Genomic DNA, 27,246 nt, shown 5'->3' with positions numbered 1-27,246 from the left:
AGACACTCAGGCTCAGGAACAAGCGTTACATGGGCAAGGTGGCACTTGTGCAAGTATCAAAGGCAAAGACATGTGAGAGGTAGCAGCCGTGTGTTGCAAGGGCAGAGTGGTGTGTGCATGTTACAAAAGGGCACCGAACACCAGTACATGGAAAATACTGCAAAAAGGCAGACCCTCCAATCACAGGCATACACTGGGAAGGCACTTCCATGGTCATGGAAAGTATAAATTATCAGTAGTGGGAAGTCTTCCTCACAAATAGCAAGAGGACGTGAATTACTTTTGGAGGTGTCTCTGGAGGAGGAGGAGAACTTTGAGGTCCCTTTTGAAGGCCTGGGAGGAGGCGGTGGTCCGGAGCTTTTTTTTGTCCTCTCGCGGTTTGTAAATACAAAACATATTGCATTACAAATGCTATAGGTATCACATTTGCGAAAGTTATAACTATTGGCATTGTAAATGACGAAGCTATTAATTTAGCTATTTAAAAAAAAAGAAACATAAATAAAAACTTTGCCATTTACAATACCAATAGCTCAAACTTTCCTAATGCGAGACCTATTGCATTGCAAATGCTTGTTCCAATTGTCGTCTAGCTGTAGCAGTGGACCGCATGCTTTTAAGTGTTTTGCCATGTAGTTTAGCTGCATATTTGGGACTTCCAAGCCCCCTGTTCCCCACGACCTGTTGAGCGTGGCCAGGTCAACACACTTCTGCTTATTCACCGATTGCAAGTCTACGATAAAGTAAACTGTGCCTTGCAAATTGTACAACATAACGAAACAATTGCCAGTACTGAGCAAAACTCAAACACTTTTTTAATGACCAGGACCTATGAATGAAACATAAGGACCGTAGTTATTACTAAATCTTCAATTATTTATTCAGGGGTTATATTATCAACAACATTTTACTACATGTGCATCAATGAAAAATACAGGAGAGGAAAAACTATGTACACAAAACTGCATTTCAACACAAGCTCACCAAGACAAGGCAAACTTTCAGACATACATCACACATCTTCAATCACACATTCTTCTCCAACATTTATAACATCCAAACACCACACCAGAACGGGTTAAATTAATTTTACCTAACCCCAGATCTGGTGAACTACACTCACATTCCCTGACTCAAACAACCAAATCAATAAGATTAACTCAAAATAGATTGTAGAAGAGAATATAAACAAACACCATTTAATACAACCAACAACTAAATAATTGCATCAGTGACTCAATTGCATAACATGGTTTGTTTGACCAGGGTAACAATAGGTCGACGCGTTTCAAACCCAACTGTTTAATGGGTTCTCATCAGGACCGTAAGACTCTATAAAGGAAGAGACAAAACAACAATTCTTAGAAAACTACCCACTACCAGTTGAAACAGCACACGCCAACCAGTGTAAGCCGCCTACATTATAAACTCAGCAGAGCAGATCAGCTACTTCAGAAACATGCAGGTGTTAATGTGCTGCAAAGAACGACATAAAACAAGGACAGAGCCCTAGCATCTAGAACACAGCCTGTCCTTAACGGTCTTGCAAAAAATGAGTTAACAAGTGCTCACCAACAGTGGGACTTGATCACGTGTTCCCTGTTGTTGAGCGAATCCCGGTGCCAAGGAGACCTGCCAAAAATAGTCCGCTATTAATCTTTGTGGAATCGTGACAAACTTCATGCTTGATGGAGCAATGCGAAAATGGGGCTCACCTTAGCAATATATCGGGGATGCCTTTAGATACTTCACTCCATATGGCCGATTGGACAAACTGCTCTGTAGGAGAGAAGGTTTGTCCTTTAGTCCATTTGTCCTTTCAAAAGCAGATAAATTAAATAGAGGTGACCGTCTCAATTCTGGCAGTAGTTGAACTGTAAGGTACAAGACATTCCGGATTCATGACCATTACAACGGCATGGTCATGTTGTTTGGTAACGTTGCTAATCAATCAGTGCATGATTTATGAAGGTGTGGAATTGGTACCCGTCTGCTGGCAGGTCCCTTCAATTATGGCTAAGATTATGGAAGGGCCGTTGATCCCTACTTTCGATCGCGTACAGCGGCTGAACTAGTATTGCTGACCATGTTTGCCAAAGCACAAATGAGCTAAAAATGTACTTCAGACATGTGCATTTAGCAGTATGAACGAGACTTCTCCGACTGCTCGTCCTGCCCCCCTGCATGATCAACTCTGACAAGCCTCCAGTTTCGAATGAAATGCGGAAGCCGAGTCCAGAGGTCTATTTTTGTATTCATCCACATTTTGACGGGTTAGGACACTATGAATTATTCGTGGTATTCCAGTTGCACACATGATAAGTTATGCTGTGTGTAAATGCACGGAACGTTGACGTCCATTGTGGCTTTAGTGAAGCATGCCCGGTTTTGATGACGTTTTGTTTAGCGTCTGGTCCCCATGGCAACGCGGGTCAAGATACGCCCAAGTGGCCACACCCCTCCTGCGGGCATTCGCTCGTCTCTCGAAGTTAAATATGACAGGCCCCAGCTTGCACACCGTAATTCCCATCAAGCTTTGTGGGAACTGACGTCACACGCCAAATCCAAACGACGTGGATGCGGTCTACTAGAGGAAAGCGACTATATAAGGTAAATTATGCGCGGTTGAAAAAGTTTCACAGACCATGCTTTTGAAAGGACAAATGGACTAAAGGACAAACTTTCTCTCCTACAGAGCAGTTTGTCAAATCGGCGTGAAGTATCTACAGGCATCCCCGATATATCGCTAAGGTGAGCCCCATTTTCGCATGCTCCATGATGTTTGTCACGATTCCACAAAGATTAATAGCGGGCTTTTTTTGGCAGGTCTCCTTGGCACCGGGTTTCGCTCAACAACAGGGAACACGTGATCAAGTCCCACTGTTGGTGAACGCTTTTTAATAAATTTTTAGCAAGAACGTTAAGGACAGGCTGTGTTCTAGATGCTAGGGCTAAAGACTCTGTCCTTATTTTATGTCTGTCTTTGCAGCACATTAACTCCTGCATGTTTCTGAAGCAGCTGATCTGCTCTGCTGAGTTAATAAGGTAGGCGGCTTACACTGGTTGGCGTGTAGTGGGTAGTTTTCTAAGAATTGTTGTTTTGTCTCTTCCTTTATAGAGTCTTACGGTCCTGATGAGAACCCATTAAACAGTTAGGTTTAAAACGCGCCAACCTATTGTTACCCTGGTGAAACAAACCATGTTATGCCATTGAGTCACTAATGCAATTATTTAGTTGTTGGTTGTAGGAAATGGTGTTTGTTTATATTCTCTTCTACAATCTATTTTGAGTTCATCTTATTGATTTGGTTGTTTGAGTCAGGGAATGTGAGTGTAGTTCACCAGATCTGGGGTTACGTAAAATTAATTTAACCCATTCTGGTGTGGTGTTTGGATGTTATGAATGTTGGAGAAGAATGTTTGATTGAAGATGTGTGAGGTATGTCTGAAAGTTTGCATTGACTGTATGGTGGTGTCTTGGTGAGCTTGTGTTGAAATGCAGTTTTGTGTACATAGTTTTGCCTCTCTTCTGTATTTTTCATTGATGCATATGTAGTAAAATATTGTTGATAATATAACCCTTGAATGATTTACTGAATAAATAATTGAAGATTTAGTAACAACTACGGCCCTTCTGTTTTATTCATAGGTCCTGGTAATTAAAAAAGTGTTTGAGTTTTGCTCAGTACTGGCAATTGTTTCGTTATGTTATATTGACTCAGCCTTACGGAGTAGAGTCAAGGCATTTTAACTAGGGCAATTCTCCCCACCCAGGACCGGGGGAGGTCAGTATCAAGAAATGCCAGGGGATAGGCATGCCCCAGCAGTTGAGGCGCATGATAAACATGCAAAAGATACAGCAGATTATAGAGGGTATTCTGTTTCTGGATAAACCCACACTTATCAGTGTGTATTAAGGTCTGGAGGTGGCCCAGCAGCTGCCAATCTACCACTAAGGATTTTTATGTTTAAGATAGAAAGGGGCTTATGTGAGGAGGCTTCCATTGGGTCCTTGCCTGGTTTTGGTAAAATCACGAGCATTTCTTCCCGCATAGTATCCAGAAGTCTCCCCCTCTGTAGTGCCTCATGATATAACGTGAGCAGCTTGTCCGCGATGGTGTCCACATAGAAATGGTAAAATTCTGTGGGGGGGGCCGGCTTCCACCCCCTTATTGCCACAAGAATCTCCTCTCTGGAGATAGGCATTTCCATGGACTTACAATCACCCTCCACAAGTCTGGGAAGCGTGACCCCGGCTAGGTTCACCCCCAAACCACTCTATCTAGCTGTGCCACATACGTCCTACACAGGTGGGATTTGAGCACCCCGTTAATGGCTGACTGTGTAACCTCTAACAACCCTCTGATATCTCTGATTGCCAAGACCAGGGCCCCTCGACCGTCCTGTTTCACCTAGTTGGCAAGTAGCACCCCTGCTCTGTCACCCTCAGCATGCAATCGCTGGCGTTGTGCTGTGTAAGTGAATTTCTCTATCCTGCGCCATTTGTCCTGTATTTCCTCATGACACTGCTGCCAATCAGGGAGTCTGTCAGCAATATTCGGTAGGTCCCTCTCTAAAACGCTCAGGCCTCCTCGTTTTTACTCGAGCTACATTCCAACTGTCGTCTGACCCAATACGTAGTTTTTAGGCTCTCTGCATGGAGGACCATCTTCAAAGCACCCCTTTCCTTGGACTTGCTGCCCACGCTTCCCCAGTTCTTGTCAAAGTAGTGCATCCGCGTCTCCCCCCGCTATTGCTGCAAATGGGAGGGGGGGGGTTTCGGTCAGTGCTTCTGCCCTAAGTCTCCACAGCGGGACGCTGGGTGCTTGCCCGCCCTTCAAAGACCCACCAACACAGGTTAATGGTCACACCTGTATCTGGCCATAGCAGCGATACAAAACCATATTCTAAGCGACTTTATGTCCCGGCAGTGGGTGTGTAACAGGAGTACACCTTCTCTGTTGGGTGTTTTTTCTACCCGACATCCACCATACCGAGGCCCTCAGTGTTTCCTTTAGTGTTATCACCCAATCCAGAACACAGTTAGTCTCCTGCCAGGATAATGTCCACTGCTAAGTATTCTGAGGCCGCTGTCACCACGTTACCGTAAATGTCTGGGCCGTCGTTATCGGATGCATACACATGCAACAAACATAACTATTTACGATCCAGTGTGTCAAACAGAATCGCATACCTCCCTTTTGGATGGGTCATGTACCCCTAGTGATTGAATGGGACCCAGGGGACCACCCATATCATTGCTACCTGTGCATACCCAAACTAGGAAGTGGTGTGAAGCTGTCCCCTCCACCTCTTCACAGACAATGCATGTAGTTACCCCAGACATGGGTTTCCTGCGGGAAGGCTATGGAAACTCGATCACTTTTGATGGGCATATTCCCTACGCCGCCTTTCATAGTTGCACAGACCACTGACATTATTCCATGTCCTAAGTTTCATCAATTCACCGTCATATCCTATCACATGCAGTACAGTCCAGCACCTGGCCTCAAGGGTCCACCAGCTATGGGCAGCCAACCCAGCAGGAACGGGAGCGGAAACTGGCCCTTCATTGTACAAGAGCAGTGTGAAATTCCAAAAAATAGCATCATAACTTCCCTCAATCTACCCCCACCCCTTAAGCTGCACAGCTAAATCACCCAAAGGGGCATGAGTTGCAGTTACTTTAGATAACTATAGCTGTTTTTGTTTGCTTGAAATTGTATGTTGTAATGGACATTTTCACCTAGCTATAATGTTCCTTTAATCTTTTGTCTTTATTAGTAAATTTCTAATTATTTCTTTTTAGGTAAAGTAAGATATAATTGCACAATCTAACTAAAACATCACTTTAACCTTATGTTTTCAGTGAAACTACATATATATAATTGGAGCCCATTTTATATTCAGATCCGCTATCTCATTGTCATAACATTGGGTCGATACGTCCTTCATCTGCTTGAAGTAGATGTACTTCATATTTCAAATATCTTTAGAAAAACACCTCATAAAAATGGACCAAACAGTAGTTGCTTATGTCTTTCCTCTGTGATTTATAAAAGTTTGATTAGTTCTTTACTGTGTAATTAATAAAAACATCTAATATATGTTCTAGATATAAATGAATGTGAAACTGGAGAGAAACTATGTTTCAGAGAAAACGAAGACTGTATCAACACTCCAGGAAGTTATAAATGCACCTGTTCTGAAGGCTTTGAGGATAAAGATGGAGAATGTACACAGAACGAAGCTGGTGAGTTGAGCTTCTCATATTTTAACAATGACACTTAGGGTGATACACACTTAGGATGATACACATTTAAAATTATTAATTGTAAGTGAAGCAAAAACATTGTGTGGAAACAGTGTAAGCGCTGATAATACTTAAGCAATATCAAATAGGGGTGAGGGTGCACTCTCAGGTAGTTATCGACCAGGGCGAAGAACAATGGTCGAAGGTAACAAGAAGCATACCTTTTGGTCACAGCATAAGGCTATGACATTTTTGTCCTATTTAAATCCATCATAGTCCATGCCTAATTTTGAAGGTCACAAAAAGAAGCAAATGGAAAGGGTGATAATAGATTTTAGTTACTTTATATAATATATACAATGCGTATGATTTATTGGCGAGCCAAACAAATTTTAGGAATTGTGATGCTTCTAAGGTGATTTAAGCCTGTGAAAATCCTGATCATCTACAGCAGTTTGATGAACCATTTTTGAGAGAAAACTAGTTTCGCTCATTCTTTTCACATGGGCATTATGGTTAGGGCTCCAGAATGTAAACAAGGAAACACTTTCTATAAATGTGTGAGTGCGCCGTGTACTTCAAACAGGTCTGGCACACTGTTAGTTGATTTCCCAGTGTTCTGTTGTAGCACATAATTCCAGTGAATAAATGGAATGCTAATGTTCTGCATTCATGGCTAATATGAGTGATAATGAAAGGTAATATGAGGGGGAAGTGTGGATTTTCAGTAATGTATGGTAATATATATTTTAAAGTGCTAAAAATAGTTAAGAAGTGAGATCCCTACCTATATCCAACATTGCTTTTCAACTCCTTGTGGTCGAGTGATATAAATAACTCAGGTGGACTACTTTTATTCGGCTAACTTCTGTTAAATTCTTCTTTTCTGTGCAATTTCAGTATGTGTTTTGTAGTCCACATGACAAAAAACACATCCGTGTCTATCTGGTACGCTGGTTCAACATGTAGTTCTTTGGTCCTGGGTTAATTGCTCCCTTTTTGGCCATCTCCTCTTCCTAAACAGTTCACCAATGAGCAGAAGCCTCGGGATAAACCACATAAAGTAATGCCCATTTATCTCCAGTCATGAACGGTGTAATGTTATTAGTGCTCCCCACCTATTAATTTGCCTACTGTGAGTTTCCTTCATGATAAGGTACTTTGAGAGTTGTGCTCTACGGCGCCACTGTTCACCATAAAAATACCCCACACATATCCTCACAGTGTATCACCACCACCACAACTGAAATCAAAACAGAATAGGCACTTGCCTGCAGCCATGACCCTCAGCCGGGTTCGATGCGGTGGTACCCATATAGCCCTTCTGCCTCTTCTGTCCGCCAGGTATTTTCGGTCTCTCTTTCGAGGACTTCATCTCACCTCTGATGCCCCCGCTGGTGCCACAAGGCCTCGCTTCCTCCTGGGGCCTCCTCCAGCTTGAAGTTACCGCCGCCTCCTGCTCTAGTCTCTCTTCTCTTCCGTTTTTGTTTCTTCCTGTGTCGTTTTCATCTCATAACCCCCCCCAGCTGGCGTCTTCCAGTCGGCTTTTAGGACTGCCACTTTGTAATTGTAAAAACAACAGGTGATTGACAGAATGCAGAACAATGTCATACATTCACCCCAGTACAGAGATCTGGGCCTAAATCCATCGTTTTTTTGCTCACCATGCCATTCCAGTTTGAACCCAGCCATATGCAAATCAGTCTTGACCCTGTGCCCCATGGGAACAGTCCAGCCCGAACTGCCAAGCCAGGTCCTCCCTGGACTGGAAACAAGCATCCAAGGACCGGTTTCGGGCTTTCAGCCCTCATCAGCCTGAATAGCTTGATTCCAATGGCATGGAGAGCACGGGACTCAAGTCTGAGCATACCCGTCCCACGCGGTGTGACAAATGCAAAAACAACAGGTGATGGACAGAATGCAGAACAATGTCAGACATTGACCCCAATACAGAGATCTGGGCCTAAATTCCTTGTTTTTGTGGTCACCATGCCATTCCAGTTTGATGAGGATTATGAATCCGAAACCTGTCCCAGGATGCTTGTTTCCGGTCCAGGGAAGACATGGCTTGGCAGTTCGGGCTGGACTGTTCCCATGAGGCACAGGGTCAGACTGATTTGCATATGGCCATGTCTGAACTGGGGTGGTGGAGTGAGCTAAAGAAGGGTGATGGATTAAACCCAGATCAGTTGACTGGGGGTGAGTGTTTGATGTGCTCAAATGCTCCGTCCATCATCCACTTTGTAATTGTGTCTGGTGACTAGACAATGACCCTCTCTGCCTCTGAGGCATTTGTTGTTTGCCATATGGTATCCTCCGATCCTACCGGCTCTTCGCACTGTCGGTGCCATTGGGGTCATTAGGTTGATGGATATTTGCAGAGGTAATCTGTGTTCTTTGCAGTTTTCTGGGATTATGGAGGGCCTGGAAGGAGAAAGGTTGAAAGACTAGGAACCATCTCATTATTCTGGAGTTGTTATCTTTAGTATGGGCTAGCCACGCTAAAGTAGCATGGTCAGTCAAGAGGATGAATGTACGCCCTAAGAGGTAATACTGTTGTGCTTCTATTGCCCATTTAATAGCTAGACATTCTTTTTTGATAGTCTGATAGTTTCTTTCTCTGAGAAATAGTTTCCGACTTAGATACCAAAGTGAGGGGCAAGGTGCCTTTTTCATCAAGTTTGGGCAGAATAGCCCATAAACCATAGCCGGGAGCCTCTGTTTGTAACACAAACGTTTCATTGAAATTGGAACACTGAAGAGCTGGAGCATAGCATAAGCTAACTTTTAGTTGTTGGATACTGTGCTCTTGGACATTTAACAATTGTTGGATGTGGGAGGAACACTTGTTAGTTAGCATGTCAGTAAGGGGACTAGCTATTACGAAAACACAGGGAATTAATCTGTGATAACTTACCAGCTCGAAAAAGGAATTTATTTCACGTTTAATGGTGGATCTTGGTATTTGATTAGTAGTTTTGATTTTGCCTATCTTTGGTTGGATTGTGCCTGCTCTAATAGAAAACTCTAAGTATTGGATATGGTCAGTAGCAAGGGTCGACTTCTTTGGGTTAATTGTAAGACCTGCTAATTGTAAGGCATCAAATATAAGGGCTAAATGTCGCAAGTGGGCATCCCAGTTAGAACTATATACCACAATGTTGTCAAGATAAGCAGCTGCATACCCATGATTGGGTCGCAGTATATGATCCATCAACCGTTACAAAGTGGCAGGGGCCCCGTGGAGACTGAAGGGTATTACTTTAGAGTGGTATAATCCTGAAGATGTTGAAAAGGCTAGTTTCCCCAGGCCTCAAGTGTTAAGGGGATGTGCCATTATACATTAGTTAGATCTACGGTGGTCATAATGTGGGCACCTTCAAGTGGTTCTACCAGCTAGTCTATGGGAGGCATTGGATAAGTGCTGAATTTGGAGATGTTGTTTATTTGTCCAAGCAGTGAATGCTCTTATCTCCTTTTGGCACCAACGCTATAGGGGAACACCACTCACTTCGGAACGGATTAGTGATACCCATTTCTAACATAGTTGAACAGGAGGTTAAAGCAGTCTCTCACCAGGTGGCTGCGATGTGAAAAGTTTTTTGCTTAATAATCCTCCCCCCATCTGTTGGTATGATATTGTGTTATATGGCTGAGTTATGTCCTGGAATACCTTAAAGCTATTTTGGATATTGTTGGATTAGATGGTCTAACCGCTGCTTCGGTTCCATGGTTAGAACAGATCCTATATTGATCTGACAATTAGTTTTATCTTCTACTGTTGGTATGGGTTTGCCCATAGGAGGAGATCTTGTGGCATATTTACTGAGTGTTTTTAATTTGTCAGAAATAGTTTTTTCCCATTTCTTTCCTAGATTGGTATGAAGTGTCAGTCTTTCTTGACCCTTTTGGAATATCTCAATGTTGTAGGAAACAGGAGATATCTTCTTAAGTACACTATATGACCCTTGCCAGGTGCCTCGTAATTTTGTTTTCTGCAGAACGAAGAAATATTAGTAGTTTACCTAACCTTTTCCCCATCGTAAAAAAATTGTTGTTGCTTTTGGGCTTTTCAAGGTTAATGTGTACATGTTGCCACAGGGTTATTAAGGACTCTTTTAAATCGTCACATACTCGTCCAGTGTTTTTTCCTCTTTTTCTGCCCACTGCTGTATGATCATGTCTATTAGTGTCCTTGTTATTTTGCTGAATACTAGCTGTAAGAAACTGGCTCTGTATATACTGGACCAACGTAAGGTACAGTGTGCACAGAGTCCACAGTCCCCAGAGGTATGGCAGAGGGTAAAGTTAGATATAACCTTACTCTCTAAAGTGGTAGCTTGGTCGAGCAGTAAGGCAGTATCAGAGGACAGTGTAAAGCATTTGTTGTACACACTCAGTCAGCAAATGGTCTCACACACTCAAGAACTGAACTCTAGGCCAATTGTTTTGTATCAAAATATATAGTTATTTTATTTTAGAACCAAGAAGGTATCAAAATATACTTTTCTCAATATGAGTGACTTTAGGTAATTACTTTGCAAATAGGCAACAGACTTTGTAAGTACAATCGCTACAGCGGTTGCAATAGGCAACACCATTTCAAACACAATTTAACATTGAGCTCAATGGGTTTTTCTAGATAAATGCAATTGATTTCTTTATGGATTACTTTTCTAACCACAGGACTGGATCCTAGATTCAGTCCACATATGCTGTAAACAGTTAAGTAAAAGCGTTTTGGTTACAGTAGTGATTTTTAAAGAATATAATTGTATTTTCAAAGTTGACAGAAACTTTTCAGTGAAAACTAAGCAATGTTATCCTATGGGAGGAAATTCAAGTTACTGGTAAGTACAGTTATAATTACTTTTTCGGTTCAGTGCTGGCATGAAAGGTGCAGCACTTGCTTCTCTCCTGATCACAGGTGAATAAATCGGAATTCGTTATTCGGCTGATTTTAAATGAATATTTCAAAGTTTCAAAACTCCACACTTAGAAGATTGTCCAAGTGAAACCAGTCAATGTTAACCTATGGAAGGAAAACGAGTTATCGGCTTTTAGGTAAGTACTCAACTGGTTGAGTTAAGGTTCTGGGCATAGACTCAGGGGTCTCCCAGGTTCGGAAAGGTACAGTTGCTGCACCCTCAGCGGCACAGGGGCAGCCGGGTGCAGAGAGAGTAGGCCCAATGCAATCCTATGGAGGGTAGGGGGCCTTCGGTTGGTGGCTGCAAGCAAGACGGCCACGCGGCTGAGGGATCTGAGCTCCTGGTCACTTACTCAGGGCATGTGGGGAAGTAAAGTGGTGTAGTTGCTGCACTTCCAGCAGCACTCGGGCGGGTGGGTGCATGGTGCTTTTGAGCCGTCTGGCGCTCAATGTTAATCAATGGGAAAGTAAAAAAGTGAACAAAGGCTGCAGACTCGGCGACGGTGATTCTTGAGGTGCGACCACCACTTCGAAGGGAAAAGTTGGGATCTTGGAGTAGAGGTAGGTACCCCAAAGGAAGGCAAAGGGGCGCAGGGCTCCGGATGCAGGGGTGTCTTTTGGTGTCGGGAAAACTTACCTTCAGCTGGTCACGGTTGGAGGGGTCCCTGGTTCTGAGGCAGCAGGCGTCATCTGGTTCGTCGAGGAGGGTCTTTGTGCACTGGATTCCAGGTCACAGTCACCGGGGGGACGTCCTTGTGGTCTTGGATCACTCAGGCCGGACTTGGCCGCTGCAGAGTGGGCTGGATTTGCGGTTCCTGGCTGGCACCAGGGGTATTGCTGTTTGAGCAGAACCACTGCTTGTGGATGTCCCAGACTTTTTAGAGGTTCAAGGCAGGCAGGTCCTACGGGGTTTTCGAGGTTGCTGTCCGCAGGAGACCACGGAGTTTTGTAGGAGCAGGTTCAAGGATCAACAGGCCTGTAGGGTTCTGGGGCCAAGTCAGTTGGTGTTGTCTTCTTTGTTAGCAGCTGCACGGCAGGTCTTCTTGTTTCTTGTTCTTCTTGTTGCAATCGGGATCTGAGGAAGGAAGGTTCAGGGTGCCCCTAAATGCTAAATTTAGGGGCATTACAGGTAGGGCAAGGGCAGGGACCAATGGGTCCCTGTCCTGGGGTGAGTACTCCCCCTAGCTCTGATTGGGCAGAGCTAGGCTCCCCATCCTCAAGATGGCCGGAGCCTGGAGTTGTGCTTCACCTCGCCTCTCCCACCTGAGGGGTGGAGTTGGCATAGGCTAGCACACCCCCTTTCCTCACTTAGGGTTTCCCGCCGTTCTTCCCGCCAGAGTGGAGGTCAGAACTGGTGGGGGCCAGTTGCTGAGTACAGCAAGTGGCCTGGAGAAGCTCACAAAGGCAGCAGGCCTTTGAAGCTTCCCCTGCCCATCCTGGGGGAGGAGGCTTGGCACCTCGTCCCAGGATGTGCATCGTTTCAGGCCCCCGAGAGCGGCAGGCTCTCGACCCAGGGGTCCAGAAACATGTCTGGTGGTGGCAGCCTCAGTAGCCACGCAGTCAGGACACTGGGAGTTGGTTAAGTTTCAGGGGCATCTCTAAGAAGCCCTCAGTCGGGGCATCTCTAAGATGCCCTCTGTCGTGCATTTTACATTAAATCCCACACTGTCATCAGTTTGGGTTTAATGTGCTGAGAAGTTTGATATCAAACTTCTCAGTTTTAAGTTAAGCCATCATGGTGCTGTGGAGTTCGTAATTTTTTTAAACAACAAGGGAATCCAAAGAAGTCGGCAAGGGACCTTGGGAGTCAATATTATTAAGGCAACAGTGGTCCCTTACAAATAATAATGCTTAATCAATAAATATAGACAAAGTTGTTGCTATATTTGAAAGCGACATGCCCAGCTGGGCAGAGGTCTTGATATTTACTTTTCAGTCAATGTAAAACATGAATAACACACAATATACAAGACAGGGCACAAGCCTGTACCCAGTCAATCACACAAGAAATATTAGGACAGGGAACAATTAAATGGAACAAACAAAAGGGCTTAGGCAAGAGCTTAACGTTCTGTAAACTTGTTAATCGCACAGTTTTGATTATAAAACAGAACAATATTGACACCTTCACACTTTTAAAGGGCAAATAAATCATTTCATGTGTGTAAGGTGCTCATAGTTGTCGACGGCGTTTCGATCCATTTAACACATTCTACGGATCTCATCAGGACATTTAATATATGCCTAATAGTTAAGCAGCCTCATTTGCCAAGAGGGAAGCCCCGGGGTTCAAGGCTTAGTTGGTACCCGATCACAGGGATTTCCAGGCGGGCTGTTGCTGTGACCTGTTGGGGTCACTTTGGATTAGATTCCGGTAACAATGTGCTTGTGTAAGACTGAAGAAGGGCCAAGGTTTAGTCAGTCAAAGAACGTCAGGCGGACCACAACCGGGAATATAGGGACGTTCAAGATAGTCCGGTACGATAACTAGTAGTAAGGATGCAGCACTGCTCAATCGTGGGTGCGGAGTTCGTAATGATAACCTCCCAGCCCCATATACTCCTAATGGCAGCACTGCACTTACAGTGCCCAGGAATGGCCCTGGGTACTGTAGGGGCACAGGGCTCATGCACCCGTGCACACACCACTGGCATAGGGCACCCATCTAGAGGGGTGACTATTGGATGCCAGGGCAGTGGGCTTGTGGGCTTGGCACACAAGGATGTGTGCCATGTCGACCCTTTGTTTAGATTTGCCCCTAGACACTCAGCCTGCAAAGGCAGTGTGTGGGTGTCGGGGGACAGGGCCCCTAAGGGTGGCACAATAAGTGCTGCAGCCCTTAGGGGTCTTCTCTGGTCACAATGCCCAGGGTACCTAGGGTACCATTTATCAGGGGCTGACAGGTGGCCAGGGATGCCAATTGGGTTTCAGTTTCAACACAGTTTTAGGGAAGGAACACAGGCCCTGGGCACCTGATTGGCAGGAGTCCAGGGCACACTCAGTCAAAGCACATCAGCAATTCGGCAAAAAGTGGGGGCATACCATGCAAGAAAGATGGCACTTTCTCACAGTAGCTCAAATGGGAAATACCCCAGAGAGGACTGTTCGTGGGTATAGATCGCAAAAAGGACTAGTGGTAGTTTGTGGTCCCAGTCCTTCCCAGTATCTAATATTATCTTTTCAACATGATCTTTGTTTTATTGTACGTCACAACTAAGCCATTGGTTTGAAGGTGGTACACTGAAGTACAGATTTGTTTTAAGGCCAGCAGCTCACATATTTTGCCCATCACCTGGGACATAAAAGGAGTGGCTTGGTCAGTTAGTAATTCCTAAGGGAATCGTACTCTGGAGAAATATGTGATCATTGCTTGGGACACCGTCTGGGTTCTCATGCTGGTTATGGGAATGGATTCTGGGTACCTTATAGCACAGTCAACTGAAACAAGAATATACTGATGTTCTCAATTCGAGGGAAGCAGAGGCTTTACCAGTTCCATACCTTCTCTTTGGAAAGGTTCTTCAATAATGGAGAGAGGGTGTAATGGCGCTTTCTTAATCCGAGGGGGATTTATTAGTTGCCCCCATTTATAGCATGTGTAATACTTAGCTACAACTCAATATATACACCTGGCCACTGGAACCTTTCCAATTAGTATTTTCTTTACCGTAATGGCCTCCTCACATTTGACTGTAGGCTAATTGTAGGACCTTCCTGTGAAACAAAGAGGTAACCAATAGCTGCTCCAGCCGTTTCTCCCCCACCTAGGTCACACGATTTACTAGACCCTTTTTGGCAAAATAAATGTGGGCCCTACCTGTTCAAGTTTGCCTTCCCTGACTTCCTCCCACACATGTACTAGAGTTTTATCTTCCCTCTGCCCTTTTGGAAGTTAGGTTGTGAGTGAACATCCACCTCAAGAACTATTAAGATAGAAGTGGGAGGGGAATTTACATGAGATAACAACCTTTGTTTCTCTCTTCTCTTGCCAGGACTTTTTTCATTTTTACAGATGTGGTCTGTATGTCAATCTGGATGAAAAGTGCTGCTCCAATCCAGGTATCCTTATGTGACTGTTACTCCCTGTTCTCCAAATATTGGAGGAACTTGGGATGATCAGTTTTGATCACTCCAACTGTCTGTAACTGAGGATCCTGTTCTATCTCCAACAATACTTCTGCTATTGGATACTCTTTTTGGTCGCCATGGACACATGTTACATTACCAACTACCCCTCTTTAATTTGGGCTTACTTTACTAGGTCTTTGCTAACTACTGTGTAGTGACACCCAGTATCTAGTAAAGCGGAAACGGATTTTCCCCTTTATGTGTATGGTTGTCTTAAACTTTTTATCTCCTCCTCCCATGGATAAGTTCCCTGCCTTTTGTATAACCCTCTTTAATGGGTTCCACAAGTGAGGTTCGCTGGGGATAATGATAGGCTATGTATCCCCATTCCCCACAGAGGAAATATTGGGGCCCTTGGGAATGATGAATGCTGCTAGATGTTGGTCTTCCTAAAGGTTTCGTAATCTGATTTGTTTTGGGCTCTATATGAATTGGTCCCTTAACTGGTTCTGTTGCTTTACTTAAGATTGTAGACCTACACTCAGGAGATTGGTGGAAAGCACAGGCTAAGTCCACGGCAGTGGTTACATTGGATGTTCTTGAGCCAATGCTGTGTATTTGGAGGGAGTTCTTCTAACAATTGTTCCAAATATATTTTCTCTGTGACCTGTTCCCCGCTTGCTAAGTTAGGTTGGAGCCACCTGTTCCCTAAGTCTCGGATGCGGTAGAATAATGCATGGGGATTCTACCCTGTTGTCCATTTCTCTTTCCAAAACTTTACACAATAATATTCAGGGTCCCAGTTGAGTTGTTCAAGTATGACCTTTATCTCCACATATGTTGTAGTTCCTGCAGGATTTGAAACCTGGTATGCTACCTGTAATTCTCTAGAGTAATGGTGATATGTACTGTCCCAATCTTTCAGGTGGCCAAGTTGCTGTGGAGGCCAACCTTTCAAAGTTAGTGAAAAAGTAATCCAGGTCTTCCCCTTCTGATTCTTCTATAGCATCGTTCTAGGTACATTAGGGTGGACTCTGACAGTCCTGATCGCATCGGTAAACATCATTATGGCAGTGTACTGCACTTGTTGAGTTGAGATTAGGTGAGCAGACTGTTCTTTCAGGGCTGTTAGAAAGGCCTCTCTGTTATTCTGGGAGGTTTGCACCTGTTGTTCCATCACCAATTTGAGATGCCTTTCTCCCTCTGCCAGTTGTGTAATCATTTCTTTCATGGACACCGGTTGCCGTGTTGTCAGACACTATGTCCATCCCACTTCTGACAGCACTTGTGGTCGAGTGGTATAAATAACTAGGGTGATCTGCTTTTGTTTGGTGCACTTCTCTGTTTATTTCTTCTTTTATGTGCTATCTCAGTATGTTTTATAGTCCACCCGAAAGGAAACACATCAGAGTGTCCCTCTTATGTGCTAGTTTTGCACTTAGTTCCTTGGTTCCAGGTTTATTGTTCTGTTTTCGTCTGCTCCTCTTCCAAAGCGGTTCACCAGTGAGCAGAAGCCTAGGGATATACCACATAAATTAATGCCCATTAGTCTCCAGTTATGAATGGCCTAATTTTATCATTTGTACTCCTCCCATCTATTAATTTGATTACTGTGTTTCCTTCCTAATAGGGTACTTCGAGAGTTGTGCTCTCCGCCACGACTAGTCACCATAAAAATACCCCACACTTATCTTCCCAGTGGATTACCACCACCAGAACTGAAAAAAACCAGACTAGGCATTTGCCTGTAGCCTTCACCCTCCCCGGGGTCATGGAGGAGGTACCTCTATGGCCCTTCTGCCTCTCTAGGCCGCCGGGTGTGCTCGGAGTCTCGCGCGCGGTCTTTCCCTTGACTGTGCTGCCTCTGGCCTCGCTTCCTCCTGGAATGTCCTCTAGTTCGATGTTACCGCGTCCGTTCTCTAGCTGTCTTCTCTCCTCTCCCATTTTCGTTTCTTCCCACATCATCTTAGTCTCGTTACCCCTCAGTTGGCGTTTTCCCATCGACCTTTAAGTCAGCCACTTCCTAATTGTTTATGGCGACTAGACTGCAACCTTCGCCGCCTCAGAAGGTATATGTCGGTGGCCGTATTAGATTCCTCAGATCATGTCAGCTCTTCACACTCCTGTTTCCTCTGACTCTGCATACTCTCTTTCACTTGATATCGCCTAGTTTTTAAAACCGAAAACTTTTTCTCGTGAAAGGTATTTTTTTTTAATCTTGCACTTAAATGCCGGGGAAACAAAGATTTGTTCTTCTATGGGAAGATAGACCTTCCCAATATGTAGCTGTTTGGAATTTCATTTTTCCACTTCCTTTGTGACGTAGTTGTGGATCCTTGCATGAGTATGCACTCATTTCAAATGTTTTTGTGTTAAACATGAGGAAATAATTAAACATATTAAAAAATATAATTGTCTTGGGACAATGTTTTTCTGTATGTCTTACAAATGACTACATTCAAACATTGTTAATTAAAATATATTTAAAAACAAGCAACGTTAATCAAACACAACTGTATGGTAAATATATATTTGGAAACCGTGAAAACAGTCATGGCCATCATAATTGCTGCAGACTGGGGGCACTTTAAATATGTAATATAAAAATATGGAAAGTAATGCTTATAGTGACTCGCTTATTTCAGAACCTGTAGCAATACAGAACAATTTGTATGCATTTATTCAGGCTGATGCGCTAGAATGTGAATGGTTCTGAAGCTGTCTTGTTCAGCAGCACATTCCACGAATAGGTTACCAGTCCAATTCTTTATCAGTACTGATATGTAGGTTGATACTATAATGAGATCTGTTTAACATACTAGCTAAAAATATCATAGGCAGATATCAACTGACTAAAACTCAGTCACAATGCTTCATTTATCAAAATCCTTCTGTCTAAATCACAAAACAAGATTCAAAAGGCAGAAGGTACACGATTAGATTTGGGGGTCTCTAGTTGGCACAGGTAGGTACTTGTGACAAATAGGGACCCTTGCCTCTAGTCAGGGTAAAGGGGATATACTCCTAAAATAACCCCTGCTCACCTCCTTGGTAGCTTGGCATTAGCAGACAGGCTTATCTCAGAGGCAGTACGTAAAGCATTTGTGACCACATACAGAAACCCAGTGACAACACTACAAATGGACACCACACAAGGTTTATATAAAAAATAAGTATTCTTTATATAGACTTAATACAAGACCACAAACGACAACAATCCACAATACTATACCGAGGAGTCTCGGTTCAATGCGTCAGCTGCAGCGGCGACGCCCTTGTTCAGCGATGCGACGGCAACAGCCTTGGCTGCGGCACTCTTCTCCGACGTTGCGAAAAGCTTCCGCACAATGCGACAACTACAGCGCCAACATCCACGATGCGACGGCAGCAGCTCCGACGGCAGCGCGCTTCTCCGGGCATGCGAGGTGCTTTTCTTAATGCGGTGCAAAATGACAGCTACAGCGCTGACATCCATGATGCGACCGCAGCAACATCGACTGCGGCACGCTTCTCCTTCGTTGCGAGACTCTTCTCCTGATGCAGTGCAACATGACTGCTACAGCGGCGACACCCTCCCTTGGAGTTGCGATGGCAGCAGCAGCGACGGCGACGCGCTTCCTCTTCGTTGCGAGACGCTTCTCTCGATGCGGTACACTATGACAGCTACAGCTCAGACATTCACGATGCGTCGGCAGCAGCAGCGACGGCGACACGCTTCTTCCACGTTGAGTCGGCCTTCCAGCTCCTTGCGACACACAGTCCTTCAGAAGGCCCAAAACAGCAGCAGACACTTCCAAAGAACTCTGGGAAGTATGTTGTCCGTGAGACTTCAGCAGGAGGCAAGCTCTGTTCCAAGCCCTTGGAGATCCTTCACAAGTTGAAAATAAAGTACACAAAGTTCCTTTCTCCTTTGTTTGGCAGTCAGGCAACCACTGCAGGCCAATCCCCCAAGCAGCACTTCAGCTTAGGGATAAGCTCTCCCCTCCTCAGTTTCTTCAGGTTTCTCTCCTCAGTAAAGGTTTCTTCTTGTAGTCCAAAAGTGATCTAATTCCTTGGGATCAGAGTCCCAATATTTATACCCCAAAACCTTTGTCCTCTGATGGCAGAGGCGCCTATGCCTAATCCAAACCAGTTCTGGAGCACTTTGTTTACATGACTCATTCTTCCCTTTCACAGTGCAGGGCAGAAACATCAGACGCCCCACAGGAGGTGGAGCCAGCATTGTGGAGGAAAGGCACAGCCCTGGAGCACTCTGTTGACATGATTGCTTCTCTCCTTTCACAGTGCAGGGCCGAGACATCAGACGCACGACAGGGGGTGGAGCCAGTACTGTGGGGAGCAGGCACAGTCCTATTCAGGTCCCAGGTGCAACTGCTCCCTCCCATATAAATGCAGATCTCTCTATTCACCACTGGGCGGACTCACCCTGTCTCCTCGAATCCCCCAGCCCTGTCACTTAAACTCTAGACAAGGAATACACAACCTAGCAGAGGCAGGCTTGGCTAGTTGGGTAAGAAAATAACTACTTTCTAAAAGTGGTATTTCAAACACAGAATGTTAAAACCAACTTTACTAAAAGATGTATCTTTATCATTCTGAGTTCAGGCACGCTAAACTAAAATTTCTGCCATGTTCCCTGAGTCAGTTAGGATTATAAAATGTAATAATCTAACTGCCCATTCTGGCCTATGGAGAACAAGTAGCCTTGCAATAGTGAAAAACGAAAATGGCTGTAATTCACTATTAGGACATACCACACACACACCAGGGCATGTCCTACCTTATACTTACAATGCACCCTGCCCTTGGGCCTAACATAGGGGTGTCCGATATGAAGAAAAGGGAAGGTTTAGGGACTGGCAAGTGGGTGCACTTGCCCAGTCAGCATGACAGTACCAGACTGCACACAGGCTCTGCAATGGCAGACCTTAGACCCACATTTACAGGCTGCTTCTATGGGTGGCACAACCAATGCTGCAGGCCCAGCAGCAGCATTTGGTTTACAAGCCCTGGGCACACTCGGTGCACTGTACTAGGGTCTGACAAGTAAAGCAAATCAGCCAATCATGGAATCACTAATCCATACATCAATTTACAATAGGGAGAGCATATGAACTTTAGCACTGATCAGCAGTGGTAAAGTGCCCAGAGTCATAAAACCAACAAAAACCGGTCCGACAAAATACAGGAGTAAGGCAAAAAGTTCAGGGTTGACCCTGCAAAAAGGACCAAGTCCAACATACACTCCCAGGGATCAGTGGAGGTTGTGGATAATGGACATAAGGGGGTTCTTTTCCATTCCAAATATAATCAAGCACACTACAACACAATCGTCTTGACCTGCAGGGTACCTGTTTATAAAAAAAAAAATAAACACTAGAAAAAATTTAAAGAGGATTATTTTTAATGGTTTTGCAATGTTTTGTAAATTAAGACATCGAGATATCCATTTTGTTTCGGTTTTATTTGTTTTTCACATTTTCATGGAAATGACTTGACTTTTTTTAATACTCTTATTACACTGTTTTTCAATAAATAAAGTTATTTATGCTTAAGTTCAATATGGATTTCCCCCCATCTGTTTTGCAATTATACTTTTTTGATATGTGGATGCCTTGGCAAGAACAACATAGTTTTATCAATGCATATAACATTCATTTGCAGAATTAGATCTGCTTCAGTCAGTTTTCTTCAGTGATCATAGGAATTGCATTATTCTCGTGATTCAATGGCAGAGCAAATTGACAAATCCAACCTGTTTAATCCTCCTAATGCCCTGGTTATGATGAGTAAATCATAGGAAAGATTATAATTGCCTGTCAAACTCTTCTCTTGGGATAAATGATTTGAAAGATCAAGCATCTTTTGAGAGGCCATATCTAGAGAACATTTATTTTGAAATGTCACAAATAGAAACAGTCTGAGCTCTAAATGATGCTTTTTTGTCTGATTTGCAATTTTTTATTTAAATAGTTTGACCAAAGATGTCTGTGTTTTAGTATAACAAAAAACATATGCACCTACGCAACACACTTTGGAAATAGCAAAGGGTCTGTTTTAGCACCTTTTGTGAATAATTCAGAAAATATTTCTGAAGAGGGGGCAGAGTATAGGTAACTGTAAAGCATTTAAGAACATCCTATGCTGATGAGTCTGAATACTAGGTCTGATAGAACTGACATGGCTGGTTGTCACTAAAGATCCTTGGTATTTACAGAGCCAGAAGGACGTGGAAAATGCCTGCTCTTACGAAGCAGAAGAGGTGGCTAATGTGCTACCATAAGCAATTCAACCCATATCCAAAATGAGCATGAATTAATCTTGGGAAGAAAATAGTGTTACACTTTTGGGTATTTGCAAATTACCACACTAAGGACTCCTCCAGGAACAAGGCCTAAGCTCAGTCAAGCCCTAAGAAAGTCATTTGTGAACAAAACAAAACTCTGAATAAACTCCATGGATCAGAGAAACCAAATCTTTCAAGCACGGTTGAGATGATCACTTTAAAAGTGCATTATGGCCCTAGATACCCCTGTCAGTATATGAGATTCATGCAGCCTCCTCGTGTCTAAACTTAACATAGGTATCTTTCAATCACACATTTCATATTATGTTCCTAGATAAATGAACTGGCCTTGCCCGACCGGGTTACTACCCTGTAGATGCACCACTGATGGTTGCACTCTGCAGATTTATGCCTATTTCCAGATGTCCTCAATTGCACCTAGTTAATCAAAATTAAAGCTACTTTTGGAGAATGTCCTTGGGTAGGTCTGGATAGTTTACAGGTTATATAATGATGATACGTGGGTGGTTGTTGAAAAGGGATTCGATTGTGATAGACCAGAACAGAGCAGAATCTGACACACTCTTGAGGCATCAAATATTCCCTGTGTCGTTCAGTTTTTCCCCCACAGGTTTTGTTGAGTGATTGCACCTTAGAACGGTTTGGGATCTGCTGATAAAGGATCCTGTCTGGCTCCCCCTTTTATTTAGAATCCTGAGAGGGAGTCCATGTTTACGTCTGACAATGGTTCACTCAAAGATGGGGAATTTGTCCCACTCTGAAAATTCAATTTTTCGTTCTTTAGCATGTGCTTTGGAGGTGCCCAATTCCTTTCTTCAAATTTTGGGGCAGCTATCATTTTTCTCCTTCAACGATTAGTAATTGCACTGCCAATTGATATCTCTTGAAGGACACTGATCTTAATATGCAGTTACAAATGTAGTTGAGAACTGTTTACTTAAGGTCCTACAGTGGTTCACCCCATGCAATATGTACAGCTCACGTACACCGTTAAAGCATTTTGTTGTTGCCATAGAGGTGACATCACTATATCTAGGAAGTTACCAGCTAGACAAGGACCGTCATTATGCAAGCAGGGCAAATCCAGTATTTACACTCTATTTGTGTGTGACCCAGTAGCATAAATGGCTACTGTAGGTCTGGCTGCATCTTTCAAATCTAACTTAAGATGTCTTGGGTTCAGCAGTCACACTCTTTAGATCCAGGTAAGAGAAATCTTTGATCCAGTAAAGACTCCGGTCTTGAGGAGTTAAACCTCCAACAGGTGGTCACTTCCCAGTGATTCCGTCTCATTGCAAGCTTAAATATGGTAAGTTTCTCAATCTTGAAGCATGAAGGCTTGTTAAACAGTCTATCCTCCGTGCCTAGGGAAGAACAATGGTTACAAAAGAGGGAATGCTATGTAACCTGTCTATAGATGGGGTTAATTAAAGATTCATCTTATATAGTGACATCTCATGGAACTCATCAAAACCACAGACAGCTGAGACTGTAGATGAAACAGCGGACATTAATTACTCACTTGGTTAAGAGCTAGTGTAAAATTAAAGCCATGACCTCACATTCCAGCTTTCAAAGTCCTGCAGACTGACTGGCACATGTGTGGGTTTTGGATCCCTACCATTTTTTCTGGAAACTGACAGCTATGTGACTTGACTATCACCTTTCTAACCTTTTCAGTAGGTCTTAAAACATGGCTCTAACTAGCTGACTCATATACTCCAATGTATTTTCTTTTTGAAACACCCAGTTGTATCAGTATCTTCGAACTGCAGGCAATGTTCTTAGTTGTGGTGGTCCTCCTTTATGTTGACACTGCCTTTTCAGGTTTTACATCAACAGTTGACAATAAATCTAGCACTTTATGAACTTTGGTAACAGACATTTAGTTATGAGTGACACAGAGAAGTACATGTTCTCCTTCACATAGCCATTTTCCATTGTGATGTGAATTGTGAATAGCAAATTGGACTACCTGAACACACTTCACTCAATACCAGATGAAATATTATTTCTCAGAGAGGTAATGTTATGTGAATTTGTAGAGCACAACTTATCACCCGTGAGGGTATCCAGGCGCTGAGTAAGGCAGGTCTGAGGAGGTGAAGGGAGGAGGCCATCAAGCTGTTTCATCTGGAAGCGCCATGTCTTGAGGTTCCTTCAGAAGTCCATGAGGGAGGGGGAGGTCTGATGTGTTTCAGTAGGTTGTTCCAAGTCTTGGCTGTGAGGTACGAGAAGGAGTCTCCTCCATTTCTTGTCTTCTTGATGCGAGTGATATGTGCTCTTGCCTGGGACTCAGATGAAAGGTGTCTGATGGGTTGGTAAAAGTTGAGGAAGTGGTTGAGGTAAGCTGGACCGGCGTTGTGGAGCGATTTGTAGGCGTTGGTGAGTAACCTGCACTTGCATCTTTCCTGGACTGGGAGCCAGTGGAGATTGTCGGATGTGGTAATTTTACGGAATGTTCAGGATGAGTCCGGTGGCAGTGTCCTGGGTGGTTTGGAGTTGGCGTAGGACATGAGCTGGGATTCGGATGTAGAGGGCATTTCCGTAATCAAGTCTACTTGTGATAAGAGACTGGGTGACTGTTCGTTCGTCTGGGGTACAGTGGGATCCACTTGAAAATCTTGTGTAGCATTCGTAGGATGTGGAAGCATGATGAGGAGGCAGCGTCTATCTACCTACTCATGGAGAGGATGGTGTACAGAATGATGGTTCTTGGAATGGTCCGCAGACCTAGGTGGGGAGCCAAGTTTGGATGGACACCTAGAGGCATCCCAGTGGGAGTGGCTGTTGTGGACTTTTAGGACAATGGTTTTACCTGTGTTGATCTGAAGGCAGTTGTTTATCATCCAAGCAGAGATGTTGCCCATGCAATTGGTGAAGTTTGCTTTGGCAGTGCTGAATAGGTTGGTAAGGGAGAAAATGAGCTGTGTGTCGTCTGGGTAGGATACTATGTTGATGCAGTGGGCTCTGGCTATGCCCGTGAGAGGCGTCATGCCGACATTGAAGAGTGTTGGGCTGAGCGATGATCCTTGAGGAACTCCGCAGATGAAGTTCTTGGGTTCTGAGGTGTGGGGGGAGGGGCAGTATAACTTGAGTTCTGTCTGTGGGGAAATAGGCTATCCACTTGAGGGCTGGTCCGCATATACCCAAGTGCTGAAGTTTTCTGATGAGTGAATTGTGGGAGACCGTCTCAAAAGCTGCAGAGAGGTCGAGGAGTAAGAATGCAGCCGTTTCTCCTCTGTCAAGGATATTTCTGATGTCAGCAGTGGCCTCAATGAGGGCTGTCTCTGTGTTGTGGTTGGTGCGAGAGTCTGATGGACAGCGGTCTAGAAGTTGAAGGAGTTCTAGGTGGTCTGCGAGTTGGATATTGATGGCTTGCTCCATACCTTTAACTGAAAAAGGCAGGAGCAAAATGGGTCTGTAGTTGCTGAGGGTTTTGGGGTCCGCTATTGATTTTGTTCAATAGGGCTTTGATGTCTGCATTTGTCCATCAAGACGGGTAGGTTGTTCTGAGGGGGATCCAGAGTGGATGGTATTCATCAGAGTAGTGGTTTCTTTGTTTAAGAGGTACTTCCAGTTGCTTAGCTGCTGTTTGGTGATGAGAGGTGTCCGGCTGGCCAGAGGGGTGGGGGGGGGGTGGAGGGGTTAATATCGGTATGCTGCGGGTCCAATGTGTTGTAGATCTTGGCAATCTTGTGTTTGAAGAAGTTTGAGAGGTCGTTAAAGTGCTTGGGATGGAATGATGTTGTTGGCTGGCAGCTGAGGGATTGGAGAACACCTTGACACTGGTGAAGAGTTCTTTGCCATTGTTGGAGCTGAAGTTGGGGCCTTTTTCTTTGTGTCTCGTAGTTGATGGTAGAGGTTGTGGGCGGCTTTGTATGTGGCTTGTGTGGTGGTGTTTTTGTTGAGTCTCCATTTTCACTCAAGTTGTTTGTAGTGGTGCTTGGACTCCCTTTGGTCGGTTGTGTACCAGCTGGGTCGTTTGTTGTTTTTCTAGGCCCTGTTTCTGGTGGGAATATTATAGTTGACGCAGTCGGTGAGCCATTTGTTGAAGAGCTTGGTGTCAACATCGAGGTTCCCGGTGTGGTTGGGTGCTTGCTCCTGTAGGGCCTTGGTCCTGTGTTCTTCGGTTATTTTGCCCCAGTGTCCTGAGGGTGCTTTGGGTTTTCCTGGTGGGGTGGCTTGGTAGGCAGGTATCTTGAAATGTGATAAAGGTATTCTTCCCTAAAAAAAAGGTTTGTCTTCACTTAAATTCACAATGGGTAAGTCCATTTTTTTGGGGGGGCAGGGCTAGTTCTATTGTTTTCTGACCATCGCTTATATGTAGGATAGATGTTATACATGCAAAAGCCATGTAGTTTAATGTGCTTGATTCTGGAAACACTGAGATTGATACAATATCCAGGACAGATGCTTCATTTGATCTGGCTATGATGAGGAACAGATTGGAAGCACTGCTTCATTTCAACTGTAACTCGTACCTGGGAATTATTACACAGGACTGCAGAGTTGGGACTAACAATAAATGGGAAGTACTTAACATAGTATCTCCTGGATGCCTAGGCCTACAGTCACTTTCGTCCTGCGATTCACCTTCCTTTACCTCCAAACGTTCTAGGCCATTACAATTTTTGCATTATTGTGTAAAGAAATAAGACTTCAGGTGAATGGGGTAAAATGGCATGGAGTATGTGAACGGAAAATGGCTTCCACATTCTGGCTTCTAAGCATAGCCTACTAGTACACCTGCTCTGTTAGAGTACAATGAAGGGGCTCTCATATAAAGGACATCCACTGTGGTTGCATGTAAATGCAAGCGTTAGAACAGTGAAGAATCTTTAATTTTTCTTTTTCAGAAGGTGTAGAAGCCCAGCCCGAGGAACTACAGATCGTGCCTGAAGACTCCAACAACCAACACGAGGACCTTTGACCTATATTCATAATTTAATAAGAACATTCACTTGAATACTGTTAAGTTATTTGGACAACAAAGCTCTCTTGGACTTGAAACAGTAAACTGTGGAGTTTGTGTTAAATTGGCCAGATGTGATTATCAACGTTGTCGTCAATTGAAATTGGCGTGATACTTGCAGTTGCATTCCTCCTTTGTTCACATAAATTAGATGCATATTTTTTGATACAATTGTTTGTAATAAACTGGATTATGATGGAGTGAATATACAAGACTTCTACATTTTATCAAGCTGAAGTAAACATTTGTCTTAACATTGATGAAAAATATTGTTTGCAGTATTCTTCCAACTGCTTTTCTATTATAGTCTGCAATAAGCTGCTCTAATAGGAATATGTTTTATGACTGTTAGGTTTCAATTGCCGAGCATCATTTACCGCTGCAGCCATATTTGCTTGTGACGTCTGCAGTGAAATTGCACGGTTTCTTTTTTTCAACCAGAGCAGTTTGCTTCGTTCTTGTTGAGGATACAGCTGGTTTGCTCTGCATTCCCGCCTTGGAGTGCACACCATGTTATATTTTGGGAAAAATAAATGTTTCCTCGTTCACTGCTAAATTTCTAATCCCAGTCCATAATGACATAGACTATTTCTGGGTCTATTGGGAAAATTTTAACATACATACAAGATGGGAGATATGGTTCACTGCATTGCAACTTTGTATCATGGGTTGCTTGTTCTGCTGGTGTTTCTGCATTGCTTCTCCGATGTTCCTGA

The 27,246-nt window shown here is 43.9% G+C and overlaps 1 protein-coding gene across 1 annotated transcript in view; it reads left to right on the top strand.

The window, feature by feature from the left end:
- Nucleotides 1–26,735, top strand: part of CRELD2 (CRELD disulfide isomerase 2) — a 110,830-nt gene extending 84,095 nt beyond the window's left edge. The window contains exons 9-10 of the mRNA XM_078679589.1: nt 6,116–6,253; nt 26,415–26,735. Coding sequence (XP_078535715.1) covers nt 6,116–6,253; nt 26,415–26,488 — 212 coding nt within the window. The 3' untranslated portion in view covers nt 26,489–26,735. The remainder of the gene's footprint in view (nt 1–6,115; nt 6,254–26,414) is intronic.
- Nucleotides 26,736–27,246: the final 511 nt, after the last annotated feature.

The sequence above is a fragment of the Lissotriton helveticus genome, chromosome 1_1 (genome assembly GCF_964261635.1).
Source record: "Lissotriton helveticus chromosome 1_1, aLisHel1.1, whole genome shotgun sequence".
Classification (NCBI taxonomy): domain Eukaryota; kingdom Metazoa; phylum Chordata; class Amphibia; order Caudata; family Salamandridae; genus Lissotriton; species Lissotriton helveticus.
The sequence above is the reverse complement of the archived record's forward strand: the minus strand, read 5'-3'. Positions and strand labels throughout refer to the sequence as shown.